The following is a 16,747-nucleotide window of genomic DNA, read 5'->3' on the forward strand; positions in this document are numbered from 1 at the left end:
AAATACATACACACATTGAAAGCTTCTTAAGTGGTCCTTGTGATTATTTATATATATATATTGAAAGCCACTGAATTAGGGTTTCTTTTTTTATGCCACGATCACCGCCGCAGAAAGCTTCTTCCATAGCCGCGACGCTCCTAGTTCAAAGATGCACGGCGACAACCTCCCTTCGGAGAGCGCGTCAGCTCCACGCCTACCTTCTTACCACCCAACGCTCCCCAAACGTAACCGAATCGTTTCTGCACAACAACATTCTGTTCATGTACGCCCGATGCGGTTCTTTCGAGGACGCTCACCAAGTGTTCGACAAAATGCCTCAAAGAAAAGTCGTCTCTTTCAACGCCCTGATCTCTGCCTATTCCCGTAGCCGGCACCACGCTCATTCGGCTTTCCCTCTGCTCGATCGGATGCGGCACGAGCTCTTCTCTTACAACGAATTGACAGCCACAAGCATTCTGCAGGCCTCCGCCGTAATTGGAGACCTGGCCGTTGGTTCTTCGCTGCACGCATGGTCCTTGAAATTGGGATTTTTGGATAATGTCCACGTCCAGACATCTTTACTCGGGATGTACTCCAAGTGTGGGGATGTGAATTGTGCCGAGAAAGTTTTCATTCACATGATCGATAAAGACGGCGTGGCGTGGAACTCGATCATCTCTGCATACGCGAAGAACGGCAGATTTTTGAAAGGTCTTCAAGCTTTTGGGAAGATGTTAAGAAATGGTGTTCAAGCTTCCTCAGTTACGTACTCATTGCTGTTGAATGCTTGTGCCAAATTCGAAGATTATGATCGAGGGAAGCTTGTCCACGCACAAGCATTGCTACAGGGCATCTATGCCGATTTGCCGTTGCAGAATGCGCTTCTCGACATGTACTGCAGCTGCCGCAACACTGATGCAGCTTTTGCTGTCTTTGCAAGAATTAACAATCCTGATTTGGTTTCGTGGAACTCAATGATGGGTGGGTATTCGGAGAGTGGAGATGGAGAGAAGCTAATGAATATGTTTGTGCAGTTGTTGCGAGAATCGCCTTTCAAACCGGATGAGTATACGTTCCTAGCTGTTGTTTCTGGCACAGTTGGATTCCCGGCTCGTGCTTGCGGGGAACCGGTCCACGCGTTAATTGAAAAAACAGGGGTTAGTGGAAATGTGTACGTTGCGGGTGCTCTTGTATCGATGTATTTCAGGAACGATGATTCCTTGTCGTCGCAGAAGATATTTAGTTTGTGTGCAGATAAAGATTCTGTTCTTTGGACGGATATGATTGCCGGGCATGTTAAAATCGGTGAATGTGAGGATGCCCTGAAATTCTTCCATGGAATGTACCTCGAAGGTTGCGACCTCGACAGCTTTGCGCTGAGTAGCGCCTTGAGTGCGTGTGCTGATCTTGCGACATTAAGACAGGGGGAGATGATCCATTGTCTGGCCATCAAGACCGGAAGTGAAAGCGAGGATTGTGTGTGCAATGGTCTGATTGATATGTATGCTAAAAATGGGGAACTCAGAGCTGCGGCGCAGATGTTTTCTTGCCTGCCTAACGGCGACTTGATGTGCTGGAACTCGATGCTTACGGCATTCGGACACCATGGAATGGCGAAGGAGGCGTTTCAAATATTTTACCAGATGCTAAAGCGCTGGCATTTGCCTGATCAAGTGACGTTCCTATCTCTTCTATCTGCTTGCAGCCATTGCGGGATGGTAGATGTGTGCAGATATGTATGGAACTTGATGGATGAGCACAGCCTGCAACCGGGGCGCAAGCATTATTCGTGTGTGATAGGTTTGTTGAGTCGAGCCGGGCTGTGGGAGGAGGCTGAAGAAATGATCAATCGATCGCCTTTTCGAGAAGATTATGTTGAATCGTGGAGAATGATCCTGAGCTCCTGTGTTAGGAGAGGAAATCTGCAAGTAGGAATCTACGCGGCCGAGAAGATATTGAGCGTATGCGTGGATGACTGTGCGGCGAATATTCTGATTGCGAAACTGTATGCTGCATCAGGGAGATGGAATGATGTTAAGGAGACTTGGAGAAGAATGAGGCATTTGATGGTGGAAAAAGATCCTGGATTGAGCTGGATTGAAATTCAGAACAATGTTCATGTGTTTGGTTCTGGAGATCAGAGTGGTGAAATCAAAGATGTGTTGGGGAAGATGATAATGGCAGAGGAAATCGAAGCATTTTGATCTTAAACAGAGTGTTCATGGCGGATGGAAATATTAATTAGTAATCAACAATCTGCAGGGAAAAGATGCAAACTGCAAAACCTAACGACCATGGAAAACCTTGAGGTGTACTTATCGGACATGGATTGCCTTGCCCCTAACCTAATTCTCCACATTACAGTACGGACATGGAAAGCTCGATCATATTCATTTTCATTTTCATTACAATCTTTGTTGTTGTTCTATTTCATGAAATTTCCGGGCGTGGAAATGGCGAGATCCGGTAAAGTGAAGCAGTCGCCGCCAGCAACGAGTCCAGCCTCGCCATTCTCAAACTGCCACGTGTGCCCTACCATGCCTGATCCCATAACGTTACCGGCGCCGGCGTCGCCTCCGTTCTCGGCGACGCCGGGAATTGGGCAGAATGCCCTTCCGAGCCCGAAGCCCATATCGTCGAGTCCAGGCCCGAGCCCGAACCCGAGTCCGCCTAAGGCTAAGAGGCTCGTGCCTTGGTTGCTCAGAAGGTTCGTGAAGCTTCCGCACATCTTGGCGTCGGTGGCGAACGGAGTCGCGCCGCCGTGGTCGACGGCGGTGGCTAAGGGGACGAGGAATGGAGAGGCGGCTACGGGGTAGTTCCGGAAGTCGTGATGAGGGGAGGAGAAGAGGGCGGCGGCGGCGGGGTTGGCGGAGACGGAGGAGATATTAGTGCGCGATCTCTTGGCGTTCTTGCGGCTGCCGCCGCCGACGGGGATGTCGCGGAGAGTGCCCCCGTGGGTCCAGTAGCGGCGGCAGGATTTGCAGAAGTGGCGCGGCTGAGAGAAGTTGTAGTTGTTGTAGTAGCAGAACTTGGTGTTGGTTGAGTCGCAGCGCGGGCAGGGCAGATGCTCCGGCTCCGGCGGTGGCGCGCCGACCTGGCTCTGCCTCGCGCCTTTCCTTTCGGCTGCGTCCGTCGTCATGTTTTTCTCTCTAGCTCGGTCGGCTTGGCAGTTTGGTCGTCTCGGGGGGGTTTTATGATGGAGTAGTAAGAGAGAGAGAGAGAGAGAGAGAGAGAGAGAAGGATTGGTGTGTGTGAGCTGAGCTGAGCTGAGGTCTGAAAATGAGGAACAGCTTTTTGCAGAGGTAATTGTTGAGAGGAAGGCATGCAAACAGTCGGCTGGAAGCAGGCTTTGTTTGGGTCGGCTCCTAAATGGAGGAATATCTGCACCTTTATATAGTGTTTATTTGTTTTAACTTTAAAATGAAGGTGAATGAATTAGTGAATGTCCGAGGTGATGATGATAGAGTGGGTATGCTTGTCTCACGTATATAATCATCTATCATGATTAAGGTAAGGTAATTAATTAGATACCCTGTGATTGATTATTAGTGAGAGGGGTGGGGTGGGAAAATGACGAAAGAAGTTGAGTGATGGAGGGAGGAATAAGTTGATTGATGAATTGGGGTGGGAGGGGACAGAGAGGGGATAGTATGATGGATGTCGGAATAGCGTGGGTGGATGATATCTGATCCTTCAGAACAGAACAATTATTGGATAGGGATAGGAATAGGAATGGGAATGGGAATAGGAATAGGAGTAATAGTAGTAGCTTCTGCATCTCCCGTCGTTTTCTGAGACTCAGACTGGGACTGATAGCAGTAGCAGCCGAGCCGGATTTCTCGTTCCTGTGTTCCCACCCCACCTACTACGTACCAGTACTACTACTACTACTAATCTGCAAATTCTATATATATGTATGTATGTATATATTCTCCCTGCATCACGCCCCTCCATTCGTACAGAATCAATCCATGCATGCACTAGGTCACGCGCACAGCACGCCCCTGTTCCCACGACTGTTTCCCACACTACTTACATCTCCCATGCAATATTTTTTCTTTTTTTTTGTTTTCGATAGAGCCTCTCCTCCCTCTCACATAAAATTTGTCATTCATCATAATGCATTGCTTCAATTATTTGTAGCCATAAAAAAGTACATGCCCTCTGTTGTGTACTCCATCATCAATACATACAAACATATGCAAACACAACATATGTGTGTTTCTAGAATCTGAGACCAGACCTGGTCGGATAATCTGATAGGAGTATATGTAAAGCACGCCCGGCCACAATGACTTCTGACTACTGATCTCAAAGCTTCTTCCCGGAGGTCTGCACATTTCAGATTAATGGCAGGCAGGTCATTGTTGTGTTGGGTGAATTTGACTACTGACTTCATCTCCTCTTGTCTTCTATATCTAAATATATATATATATATATATATATATGTAAAAATTTGTCTTCTGTTTGTTCATAATTTTGCTTTACAGCAACACTGATTATGGAGGATATGGCAAGGCAAGCATGGAGTTTGGTGGGCCCCTACCCTACCCCACCCTGGTTATTGCCTATCTTTTGTCCTCTTGTCCGAGGAGGGAATATAATCCTCTTTTTGTCCACTCCAGACCCAATTCTGTCACTGTAGCCTATCGACATGTCAGAAAATAGAGACAGGTGTTGTATGTTTGAATGCTCCACTTTCTGGCCCGCCGTAGCCGTTCTTAATCCAACTTCTTTCACATTCCAAACTTTTAATTCAGACATTAATTACACACAGACAGACTTAAAAAGTATCATTAATAGATCGTCTGAGAAAAATCACACCAACATAATTTTTCTTTTTTCTTTTTTTCGTTTACAGAAGATGATCGGATCAGAGGTCCCGGAGCTTCCGGAGATTCATCGGAGTTATATATCTCTCGTCGCCGTCGACGAGCTGCTTGGCGATAATAAGGTTAGCAGCCTCGCTGGGATGGTACGGATCCCAGAAAACGTGCTTGTCCCTGTCCGTACACATGCTGGATGTCGGCCCGCACGGAATTATCCCCGCAAACTGGCCGCCATTGCCGCAGCAAGCTTTGCTCGCGCTTACAAACCCTGTAATAAAACCTAATTAATTAGTTCCGACAACAATCTGATTAATTCGATTCTGACTAATTAATACAATCAATTACCGACCATATTTGTCATAATTTGTGATGAGCTCCATGACCAGATCGTAGACATTGGCGTGGACGAAGGTAGCTCCAGGCAGATTCTCATTAAGCTCCTTAACAAGATCTTGCAATCTGGCGTTGTACTGAAGAGCAAGTTTGTTTGGCAGCGCAACGCACTCGGTTTCGGACAGCTGATTGATCGTTTTCTGATATGGAATGCATCCGATTGGGCCCACGTTTCCGACCACGAACTTCCTCGCATCCAGACGGTACAGTCTCTGCATGCAATTAATTAATTAATTGATTGAATCATCGTAGTTGATCGATGCAATTGATGAATTAACTGTTCGAGGGTTTTGAGGTTGTACTGTTAGCTGTCCTCGGAGATGGCTGATGAGGTCGTCGACGAAGGCGTTGGGTGTCTGCGTGATTCTTGCTCCCATGGAGACGACGGGGAGGAGATAGTTGTTGAGGAAGTCGTTGGAGCCGATGGTGATGGAGAAGATGGATCTTTTGTTGATGTATTCTTTGGCCTTCGATGGTCCCAGGAGTTTGTCGATCTGTTTTCTTGTAATGTTGAAGTAGTCCACCTGAATGTCCATGGATAACCTGTTCACCTGCAAATTGGGATATAATAATGATATGGATTCTATCATTATTAATTACTATTTGATTACAGTATTACTCACAAATATTCTGCCGGTGGCGTTCATGATCCCTCCGCCGCCGGAGGCGTAATTGACGCCGTGTAACACCACCCTCCCCGTCGTGTTCGGCGCAAGAAACGGCAATGCGTAATGCGGCTGTCCTAATTCCTCCCCTGCATTGATTGCGTCGTATACTTGAGTGTATTCACTTAGGTCATGTTCTCGTTGATTTTTCAATATTTTTTTCTATTTGATTAATTTTCTCTCCTAATTATCAAATAAAATACTTAATTTTTTTTGTTATGTATGTTAAAATTTAATTTCATATTTTAAATATTATATCAATACTTATTTTATTACATCAAACAATAATTCAAATTTAAAATTTAAAATTTTACTGTCATAAAATTCAAACACTCAAAGAAATATGGACATGGATCAGGTGTTGAATTTAAATTCATTCAACACCTAATGCTAAATGCCTTATAAATTAATTACTTTTAATTATATTAATTATAAAAAAAAAAGTTAATTATAAAATTAATATATTACATTCAAAGGCATTCAGCATAATTAAATCAGCACTCAATCCATCCTCAACAAATATACCCTTAATAGTTTATTCTTACATAATATCTCAAAGATATTAAAATATATATATATATATTAACAATAAAAATCAATAAAGGATACAAGAAATTATACTATAAAACTTTCAAGACGTTTACCTCTCATAATAAAAACATTTGAAACTATTTTTATGCATACTTTAAAGATTTTGATATTATTCATTAAAAATAATTTTTAAAAAAAAGGAAAAAAAAATACCGGCAAACACACACACAAGTGGTAATTTTTCTTACTTCTCCCCTTGCCGGAGCCCATGTATCATTATGAATCTCCATTTTTTAGATTGATAAATCTTTTGAATTTTATTAATTGAAGAGATACGATTTTACATTATAGTGAGTTTAGCATTAATTAATAATATTTTTTTAAAAAAATATCACATCAACTATTAATTTATATTATTTTTAATTTGTTTTTCAAAGCTTCAAAAAGCATTATCAAAATTCCAGTAACTCTTATGTAAACAAACCTTAACACAATACAATACACATGTAATAAAAGTTGCATAATTATATACAAATCATACCAACAATATCTCCTATTGTTCTTCCATTAGTGTATCGCCCCGTCGGGCCACCTCCGGAAGCCTTGAAATCAATGCCGTTAGGCGCAATATTAGCCCGCGACAATGTAGGCAAGTAATTGTTATTACCGGCATCGACTAAAGAATCGCCGAAGATAAATGAGGCCCCTTTGGACAATTCCTCATCGGTTTGCGACACCCCTAAAGAGATCAAGCTCAAGAAGAAGATGATCACTAGTAGGCCAAGAGTGTGACAAACTTTCAAGGCCATGTTTAGGCTTTAGGTGTGAATGTGTGCATTTACAGTAAAGGCACAAGTCCAATGGATGATCATATATAGTGGAATGGAAGAAGACAAACATATGTTGTTGGGAAAACTTGTAAGAATGGATGGAGTTGTATTCTGGTATGACCCTTTGGTTCTTGCACTATGGAAAGTTAATGAAGTTTCTGGAGTTAGGTTATCCATTGAAGCTGCCTTGTCTGATTTTCTTCAGTTAATCAAGAAATGGGAAGTCAAACTAAGTGAGCATTTTTTCTTATGTTCATTAATTAAATTAATCAAGAAACGTGATTGGTTGAGGTTAATTGGAAGTTAGTTAGTGGGCTTTTTGATAAGGCCCAAGAGAGTCAGCCCAATAAGCCTAAGGGTATTTTCGTCACTTTAGTAGGCCGAGTCTCCCTAATTCCGAAGCCCTAGTAAAAATGGCGGGAGTCCCACCGCCTCTGTAATGTGACCGTTAGAGCACTGTCGCTACATATGTCGGGAGTCTGAGATTTTATCGGAGGGAGCTTCGGAAACTGTAGGATTTCTGGAAAGGGGAAAAATGGTGGAGATGGATGTCTGTGCTCCTTGTGCTTCGGACTATGAACTTTCCAGAGAGGAGAGAATCAGGGAGAATCGGGAGAGAATGCGGAAGCTTGGGATTTTTAATCTTTCTGATAAAGTCAAGTCTCTCAAGCCTGCTATGAATGGAGCCTCTCGTCGGAGAGTTTCTAAGAGAGGGGATCGTTCTCCTCTTCCTCAGCCAGGATCCGTCCGTCGCTCTTCCAGGTCAATACAAGTTTCCTTTTTCGTTTGTCGTTTGAGTTCTTCCTCATTTTCTCAAATTATGATTTATATTTTTTCTGTTTCATGGATAAAAACTTGCTTGTTGTAGCTTCGTTCGTTGTTTATACCAATTTGGGGTTTCAACTGCCCAATGAGGAACTGATTTTTTGTATTGGTTTTGGTTTTTGTGGTTTACTTTGGAAGACGATACTGAAGTACGGTGAACTGATTTTTTTTTTGAATTAACTGATGCATAGACTTCTTTTAGCACGGGTTGTGTTTCATTGGATAACCTTCGTATCTTAACTAATTGATAATCTGCTTGAAAAATGAGTAGTACTGAATGTTAGATATGCGATGATTCCTTTGTTTTTCGGCTGTGTATGATAAATGCCAGTCTTGTCTTTTTGGTGTAAGTGTAGGCTTCAGAACTCGACGCCAGTTAGTTACTGTGAAAATGTAGCGAACAAAGAGATTTCCATCAATGATCATCTTCTTAGAGAGAATGGTTCAAAACCTGAAGTTTACACTGAGGAACATGAAAAATTGCTCGGGAGCACTGAAAGGATTTGGACATTTTTTGTTGATGGTTATGGAAAAGATGGGAAGAGAATTTATGATCCTGTTAAGGGGAAGACTTGTCATCAGTGCAGGTTAGTGACATTTACCTTAGGTTATGCTGTGTGTTTACCTAATTGCTAATATGCTGAAGTATATTACCTATCACACTTAAAGTGGTTCACAAAACGTGCCGTGATTTGGTGATTTTGAGCATGTAATGATCTTTGTTCAAAAGAATCAATTACATAAGAATTTGCTAACAGACATAAGCTTGATGGGAAAAAAAAATAGTATAATTATATTAGAGTTTGTCTCTAGAGGTCCTACATTTTAAGTCTTGGAAGAGACAAAAAACTACATGATCAGATTTCCACTGATCAAATTATTTACCCTCCAATATAATGATTTCTTTGAGAGATTTATCCAACTTTATAATCTTTTTTCTTGCTTCAAGATGTACTTGATTAATGATGCTTTCAGCTCTACGCTAGTGTTGCCATGGACTTTGCTCATTTCATCCACATTTTTCTTTCCTTTGTCTGTTTCTTCTTATCCATTCAACCATTCGTATTTGTTGACAAGTTAACTTGCTGTTTCAGGCAAAAAACTCTTGGTCATCGTACAACCTGTAGCCAATGTAACATGGTTCAAGGACAGTTTTGTGGAGATTGTCTTTATATGAGGTATAAAAAACCATTAACATCGAAAAAAAAAATGCATTATATATTGTTGCTTGGAACTTATTCATATATATGCCAGTTTGATATTCTTAATGTTAAGCTTTCTCCATTGCCCAACTTCCATGAGAGTAATTGCTAGATATTGGACCTTTCATTCTGGTTTTATTCAAGAATTAAGAAACATGTTATTATCACTATTTCCTAATAACATTTTATTTCCGGAGACATATAAACATGAAGGGGGTTGTGACTACAAGAGTCATATTTAGTTTTAGACTCATAAAAGAGTATGCCTTGTGTGAGGTACAATTTCGAATGTAAATTTTTTTACAAAATGAGAAAACTTCAATGAAAACTAAAGATTAATGGAGAACAAAATCTTGCAGATATGGAGAGAATGTGCTTGAAGCAAATGAAAATCCTAACTGGATTTGCCCGGTTTGCCGTGGAATTTGCAACTGCAGTTTGTGTCGACAAGCAAAAGGATGGGCTCCCACAGGAACCCTTTACAGGAAGGTAATTGAAGAACCTCCAACTTTACCATATGGACGATCCTCAAAATTGTAGTGTTATTCTATAGCTATTTTATCAATATTCGATATTTTCAGATTTCAAGTCTCGGCTACAAATCAGTGGCACATTACCTCATCCAAACACGGCGCGCAAGTGCAGATTCAGGTGGCACTAAACTCCCAATCCATTCTAGGAGATCGCTACCATTTTCAGACATGGAATCGACAATGGACGAGGACGACCTGTTCAAAGCCAGTGACAATCTATCTGCAAACAACAATGAAGGCAATGACAACACCACTCCAGAAATGGATCAAGTTGAACATCCAGTGAACCCAAAACCCGAACAGAGAGAACCCGAACATGAATTGGAAAAGGAAGCTAGCAATGCTTCATCGGAGCCACTGAACAATCAAATCCATCCTGTTTCAAATAATGTTATTGTGGCGGAAACAAGCCCGAAATCTAACAAGAAGCGTGTACACTCGCAACCATCGCTTGATAGTATTGCTGGAAGGTTGAGGCAGAGGCGTAGTAACCTGAAAGTAGTCGAAGAGCTGAAGCTGGGAAATTCAAAGAAATGCCCGAGAAAGGTGAAAGGTGAGTCAGACATGGCAGCGGATGCAAACAGCATTGCTAGCAGATTGAAAAGGCGCCGGGAGGGATCTTAGCATCGTCGAAGATTATGTTGGATTTGCTCATCCTTTTGAATATGCTGCAAGAATGGCATGTAAGTTGTGTTTGTTCTAAAGTTCAGACAGCACTCTTTTTGTTTTTGTTTTGTACGTTTTGTTATGTTAAGGTTTCTCGACATTCGGCACATCCTGTGAATTTTGTCATGTAAGTAAAAAAATGCACGCTAGCTGAATGGCGGGAACAAGAAGAAATGAAGTGTGTGCTTTTTCTTTTTCTTTTTTTTTTTTTTTTGTTATTTTTTACATACCATGTCCACGGCTATATTTGTCCCACACGTCATTTTATTTTTTTAAAAAAATAATTATACACTTTAATTTTATTTTATAATTTTTTAATTTATTTTTTTAAAATTTTAATTAAATTAATTATTTAATTTATAATTATTTATATTATAAAATAATTATTTTTACTAATATATTCTTAATTATATACTATATTATTTTTAAAATACCGTATATACATTGTCGAAGGAGAATAAAACTCCATAGTCTCAATATAAATAAATATATATATATATATTCTATAGAAAATAGAGTGTATATTATCGACAATGATCCACCAACCACTTTTCTGAAATGTGCAGGAATTTTATGGGTTAGAGCAGCCACGCCAATTGATCACCAAAAATATACATACTGCACTGCACTGCACTGCAGCGCCCCCAGAAACTATTTCTTCCATTAATGAGATTGACAGACGGTCGACTGGAAGGAAGTTTCAGACACGCGTATATACTACAAACGTACAGTCATTATAATGTAAGACTCCATGGAATGGAAGAAGAAAGCAGCAATGCAAGTAGACTAATTCACTGTATTTGTTCCTCAACCTCAACTCCATCAGTATATTAAATTAAATTAAATGCAGTCCCACCAAACACCATATATATCCATGTCCAAATCCCAATAAGATTTACAGAAATAGAAGCACCCAAATTCATCATTAAAAGCTTTCTGTAACTTACACCGGCCGGCAGAGGAGGATAATTATGAGGATGAACAAATCGGAGCCATGTCCCTCCTTCTTCAAAGTCCTCTTGGATTTCACTCGCCGATTGGTAACCCTAACCCTAACTTATTACACACAAATATATAATATTAATCAATTAATTAAACTAATATTGTTGCAGCGGCTGCCGCCGGCTTTGGTGCAACAGTACGGATGGGCTCTGCCTGCCAGCGTGGAACTACAAATCGACGGTGGAAGAAGAAGCTGGGAAGTGAAGGTGGAGCAGATCATGGACGAAGACGCGCAGCCCTACTGCTTCACGCGCGGCTGGAAACGGTTCGCCGAGGATGTCGCCTTGGAGATTGGGGAGTTTCTTGTCTTCCGACAGGCCAGCCGCGCCGTCTTTGACGTCCACATTTTTCAAATCTCCGGCTGCGAGAGAAGACTCCCCGTCGTTTCTCAGTCCGACACCGAATCTGCCACCATCCTAGTCGTCGGTTAGTTTCAGACACTAATATACAAACAATATATATATATATATATTTGATGTAATATTGGATTGGGAGGACAGATCATAAAGGATCGCGGCCTGGAAGAACTAAGAAACCTGGTCGTCCCCGTAAAGCGTCAAGTAATCCTCTCTACTTTGAAGCCGATCTCAAGGAATATCAGACATCCAGAGTTGTAAGAATATCAAATATATATATGTATGTATGTATATTTTCTGTAACTGTCTGTTTGTCCTGTTTCAGACACTTAGAGCCAACTTCGTCAGTGCTGCTCATCTCCACAACCAAACCACCGTCCGGCTGCAGTATCACCACCGGAAAGAATTTCAGGTCATCGCGAAGCTCGATCACCGCGCAAAATGGAGGACAGACCTCGCCAAAGGATGGTCAAAATTCCGGATCTCCAATCACCTTGTCTTCGGTAAGAAATACTCCTTCCAGTACAAGCCTCGTAAGAATCTCATCCTCATTAAGGAAGTTGCAAAGCCGGCGCCGGCGCCGGAACCGGAACCGGAACCGGCACCGGCACCGTCGTAGCTATTCTTAACTATTATTACTAATTTCTTATCAAGGTTGCTGTTGCTTTGGAAACTTTTGACACTTTTAATCAACAGTAATTTAAAAAAAATGAAAAATAGATACAAGCAATATTACAAATGTAGCATATTTTAAAAGAAACGAAATCTACATCGAATATGTTAGTCTACATCGAATATGTTAGTCATAAATGCTTCGCCCTTCGCGTTGCGGCGTCGCCGTCGTGATCGGCGAAGTTTTGTGACGAAGGAACCGATTGTGGCGGCATCGGAGCTGCCACCGCGGACACGCGCCATATCTTCACCGACTTGTCCAAACTACCGCTATACACCATACATAATCTATCATTCCCAGGGGATGTCTCTGTCTTATCCTCCTCGACCGCGAGGCACTTCACGGGTCCAGTGTGGCCGCTCAACACCGACAGGCAAATATGATCGCCGGAAGCTTCCCGTCTCCACGCGCAAATGTTCGTATCCGCCGATCCCGTGAACACCAAGTTCCCGGCGGCGGCTAAGCAGAGCACGGCCAGCTTGTGGCCGCGCAAAACTCCGGCGTGCGCGAGGAATCTCGTCCGGTCCCAAAAATTGACGAGGCCGTTGGATGAGCCGGCGTAGAGGATTGTCGAAGACGGGTCGATGGCTAGCGCAGTGACGGCAAATTCTTGTTTAAGAAGCATTTGGTTGAAGAAATGCTTAGTCCCTTTCCCCTGCATTTCCCTCCGCCATACTTTGACGGTGCCGTCGGCAGAGCCGGAGAAGACAAGGCCGTCGAAGCCGGCGATGACGGAATTGACGGCGTCAGCGTGGGCGGAGACGGTTTCGAGGCATTTCGAATTGGAGACACGCCAGACTTTGATTGTTTTGTCCCATGAAGCTGAGTAGAGCAACGTTTGATCTTCGCTGAGGCTGAGGGAGGAAATCGCGTCCATGTGTCTGATCCAATTGGGATTTCGATTTTTTTTAATCTCGACGTAATTGTTGGGGTTGAAGGAGTTCTTGATCGTGGCTTTTAACGTCGGTAATGTCCCGACGCGTTTGTGGACGCTGGGGTCCTTACCGGACATTCTCCAAACTCTGATTTTGCCGTCCTGGTGGCCGGAGAAGATCCGGTCGCCGGCGATGATGATCGCCTTGACCAAACCGGAATTGGACTTGAAGCCGGAATATTCCTTGAGATTCTTCCAGACGCGGATGTTCTTGCTGTCGGAACCTGTGTACAGGAATTCTCCCGAAGCTGCTAGAGAATAGATATGGCCTTCTTCGCGAACGAGGGATCCCATAAGGCCTGTGTAGGAATACGAATCTTGATCCGTCGCCACGTGGGAAGACCATGGGGATTTCGACAGGGGCGACGCCGGACCTTCGGAGGCGGAGGATGGGGGCGATTGTTCCCAGACGGCGGCGGTGGCGCCGTGGACGGGGGAGCTTCCGCCGGAGGGGGGCGGCGGGGGCTCCTCCGTGGCGTTGATGCCGTGGCGGAAGGAGTATTCATCTTGAAAAGGATGCAGCTTTCCTCCTCTTATGCCACCGCCGGCGGCGGCGACCGAGGATTGTTCTATGGAGGCGTTGGATTCCGGCCCCGCCTCCGGCGGCGGCGGCGCGTGATTCTCTCTGGACGCTCTTGAATTCTTCTTCATCGATCTGGGAAAGATCAGGGGTGGATTTTTTTGTATCAATACAGCAAATTGAGGATCGGGAAATTAAAAATTTTGGAGAATTATTGATTGCATAATCGAGCGACAAGATGAGAAATTTTGGAAGGCGAAAGGAGGTACGAAAATTGAATGAATGAAAATGGGTGGAACTAACTTTGAGGCCAGCTTCGGTAAAATTATCTGTAATAAAAATTTGCGAGTCGACGAAGTTTGTAAAGATTATCCTTTTCCTTTTCTTATTTTGGGACTATAAAGTTTGATTAATGTATATATTATTCTTTACTTGCATACATATATATAAATTCCAAGTTAGAAAAAAACTATTTGAAGATAGATTAGATAAATTGATATTTTAAAAATTATAGGCTTTGTTTTCAATATATATATATATATATTATTTTCGATACAATTTCTAATATATATTAAAAAAAGATAAAATTTATATTTGTTGAGGATTAATTTTTGTTGACCTCTTGCTCTTGTGTTTGTGTGTTTGATTTAGATAAATAAATAAATGAAATGTGTTTTTAATAATTTAAATTTTTAGGTGAAGTTGTTATTTATATTATATATAATATAGTATCAGAGTTTTAATCACGAATTCAAATTTCACCGTTTTAGTGTATTTTGATTTTACTATTTTCACTATGCTTACGTAGTATGTGTCTGTCCGTTCGACAAATGATTGCCGGCTCTGTTGCTACCTTAGTTTTGCTATAGCCACGTCAATACATTGAGTTGAAATTTCAAAAAAAAAAATTGTGTAAGACTAATTTTGATAATTACTTTTTAAATGAACTAAAAATTTAAAAAAAAATAAATTTGATTGAGATCAATATTAATTTTTATTTTATATTTTATCATCTCACAAACTTCAACTCTTAATATAAAAATATTAACTTTTATATTATTAATACAATTCTTATATTCATATAAAAAAAAAAAATCAAATCAAATCAAAATACTAAATAAACAAATCGATAATACTTCTAAATTATATTTTTCATTTTAAACATAAACATGTATGATTTAATTCCAATCAGTTTTATAAAAATATGGAGAATTATTTTTGTGAATAAATATCACATTAAATTATTATTTAAATCATTTCAAATTAGAAATTTTTTAATTTTATTTTAATTTAAATAATATTTTAATATAATATTTTGTGAAGAAAAATAACGAATTAATTAACCCAACAATTTTATGATAACACTCTTTTCAATGAAATTTTAACATAAAATAAAAAAAAGGTTACAACCAAATATTTTAGTACAAATAATTAATATATTTAGTTAGTTAAAATAATTCATTAAAATTTAATACAAATAATTAATACTATATTTAGTTTGTTAAAATAATTCATTAAATTTAATTAGTTAAAGCTAAAGCTAGAGCTCACTCTCTAAAAGTTAGAAATAGTAGCCATGCAAATAAACAACAAACATTAGGTGGTGTCTGTTTTGCTGATAACATTTTTTTTTTTTATTATTCAAAATATTACAAACAAACTATTTCACTTCCAAAAACATTAATAAAAACAAAATACTTCACAAGTAAATACAAACAAACAAAAAACACACACACACATATATATATATATATAAATTACTCCCTCCGTCCCATGTAATATGGATGTATTACCGTAGACACGAGAATTTAGGTAAAATATAATTAGTAAATAATTAAAAAGTGTATTTAGTAAAAATAATTATTATTTAGTAAAAATAATTGTAGATTAAGATTAAAATAAGTAAATAATTTACTTAAAATTAAAAAAAATTATAAAATTTAAAATTTGATGCATAATTATACTTTCAAAAATAGAAAAGACAAATTATGTAGGACAGACGAAAATAAAAATTATGAACAAAAATTATGTGAGATGAAGGGAGTATAAAAGCTAGACCGATGATGATTTGCATTGGGCAGCCTTAGGTTTGTGGGATAACAAGAAACTGCTTCGTCGTCGTATCGTTACATACAAAGCCCATCATATATATATATATATTTCTTAATTCGTTCGACGATTCCTAGGAAGTAATTAATTAAGATACAATACTATCCGACCCTATAAATTGAAGCCCACCATAATCTTTCTTCAATTAATTAGTTCATCGTGTATATATATATACTAGCGTATAAACCCGTGCATACACGCAGGGATGTGTTTCAGAGTAGAGTGTAAGAACTGTGGGAAGTACACGTGGCGTGGGTGTGGGAAACACCTCGACACTTTGTACGCCAACATCGACGCTGGGAGACACTGCTTCTGCAAACCTTGGCCGGGCATTCCTAACACCACAATTAATCAACGGCCCCGATCTCCCTCCCCTCCCAACCAACGCTCCGGATCTTCCTCTTCTCAATCTCCACCGTAATAATCAACGGCCGAGATCTTCCTATATATATATAGATGCAGATGCAGGGGAAGGGTAATAATAAGAGAAAGCGTGTTTTGGTGATCACGACTTTACGATGGCGTTGGTTCTACTTGTAGCACGCTTTTACTGGAATTTATGTCTATGAATAATGAATAATAATTATGGTCAATCTCTTTGACCCAGGTGTTTCAGCATTAAATAAAATGTTTATTTATTCGTTACTGTTAATGCCATGCTTTTTGTATTTTAGAATTTTGATATCATTAATTCATA

General features: G+C 40.4%; 6 protein-coding genes across 8 annotated transcripts; 3 read left to right on the forward strand and 3 right to left on the reverse strand.

The window, feature by feature from the left end:
• Window positions 1-92: 92 nt before the first annotated feature.
• On the forward strand, window positions 93-4,212 carry LOC127257939 (pentatricopeptide repeat-containing protein At3g50420). Its single transcript, XM_051284523.1, has one exon. The coding sequence runs from the start codon at window positions 93-95 to the stop codon at window positions 2,184-2,186; it is 2,094 nt and encodes a 697-aa protein (XP_051140480.1). The 3' UTR covers window positions 2,187-4,212.
• LOC127257943 (dof zinc finger protein DOF3.4) lies at window positions 2,199-3,364 on the reverse strand. The gene has a single exon (XM_051284534.1). The coding sequence runs from the start codon at window positions 3,119-3,121 to the stop codon at window positions 2,408-2,410; it is 714 nt and encodes a 237-aa protein (XP_051140491.1). The 5' UTR covers window positions 3,122-3,364; the 3' UTR covers window positions 2,199-2,407.
• A 458-nt stretch (window positions 4,213-4,670) lies between the features above and the next one.
• LOC127257941 (GDSL esterase/lipase At2g23540) lies at window positions 4,671-7,243 on the reverse strand. Its single transcript, XM_051284532.1, has 5 exons — window positions 6,942-7,243; window positions 5,828-5,958; window positions 5,507-5,755; window positions 5,161-5,416; window positions 4,671-5,079 (listed from the first exon to the last, which is right to left on the reverse strand). Exons 1-5 carry the CDS (start codon window positions 7,207-7,209, stop codon window positions 4,856-4,858), a joined length of 1,128 nt encoding a protein of 375 aa, XP_051140489.1. The 5' UTR covers window positions 7,210-7,243; the 3' UTR covers window positions 4,671-4,855.
• A 424-nt stretch (window positions 7,244-7,667) lies between these two features.
• LOC127258287 (uncharacterized) lies at window positions 7,668-11,122 on the forward strand. 2 transcript variants are annotated; one of them, XR_007840283.1, is made up of 6 exons: window positions 7,668-7,992; window positions 8,412-8,642; window positions 9,150-9,233; window positions 9,617-9,746; window positions 9,839-10,473; window positions 11,023-11,122. XR_007840283.1 is itself a non-coding variant. In XM_051285082.1 (5 exons), the coding sequence occupies exons 1-5, from the start codon at window positions 7,766-7,768 to the stop codon at window positions 10,412-10,414; spliced, it is 1,248 nt and encodes a 415-aa protein (XP_051141039.1). In that variant the 5' UTR covers window positions 7,668-7,765; the 3' UTR covers window positions 10,415-10,636. The 2 variants fall into 2 exon arrangements, 1 of the variants encoding a protein (XP_051141039.1); XM_051285082.1 differs by lacking the exon at window positions 11,023-11,122 and having other exon boundaries at window positions 9,839-10,636.
• A 156-nt stretch (window positions 11,123-11,278) lies between these two features.
• LOC127258614 (B3 domain-containing protein At4g01580-like) lies at window positions 11,279-12,579 on the forward strand. Of its 2 annotated transcripts, none has more exons than XM_051285534.1 (4): window positions 11,279-11,496; window positions 11,596-11,884; window positions 11,959-12,071; window positions 12,140-12,524. In XM_051285534.1, the coding sequence occupies exons 1-4, from the start codon at window positions 11,428-11,430 to the stop codon at window positions 12,431-12,433; spliced, it is 765 nt and encodes a 254-aa protein (XP_051141491.1). In that variant the 5' UTR covers window positions 11,279-11,427; the 3' UTR covers window positions 12,434-12,524. The 2 variants fall into 2 exon arrangements, with proteins under 2 accessions (XP_051141491.1, XP_051141490.1); XM_051285533.1 differs by having other exon boundaries at window positions 11,287-11,496; window positions 11,569-11,884; window positions 12,140-12,579.
• A 38-nt stretch (window positions 12,580-12,617) lies between these two features.
• LOC127258067 (protein JINGUBANG-like) lies at window positions 12,618-14,072 on the reverse strand. Its single transcript, XM_051284706.1, has one exon. It carries the CDS (start codon window positions 14,070-14,072, stop codon window positions 12,618-12,620), a length of 1,455 nt encoding a protein of 484 aa, XP_051140663.1.
• Window positions 14,073-16,747: the final 2,675 nt, after the last annotated feature.

Source organism: Andrographis paniculata, unplaced genomic scaffold, assembly GCF_009805555.1.
Source record: "Andrographis paniculata isolate CXL003 unplaced genomic scaffold, ASM980555v1 Contig59END, whole genome shotgun sequence".
NCBI lineage: Eukaryota > Viridiplantae > Streptophyta > Magnoliopsida > Lamiales > Acanthaceae > Andrographis > Andrographis paniculata.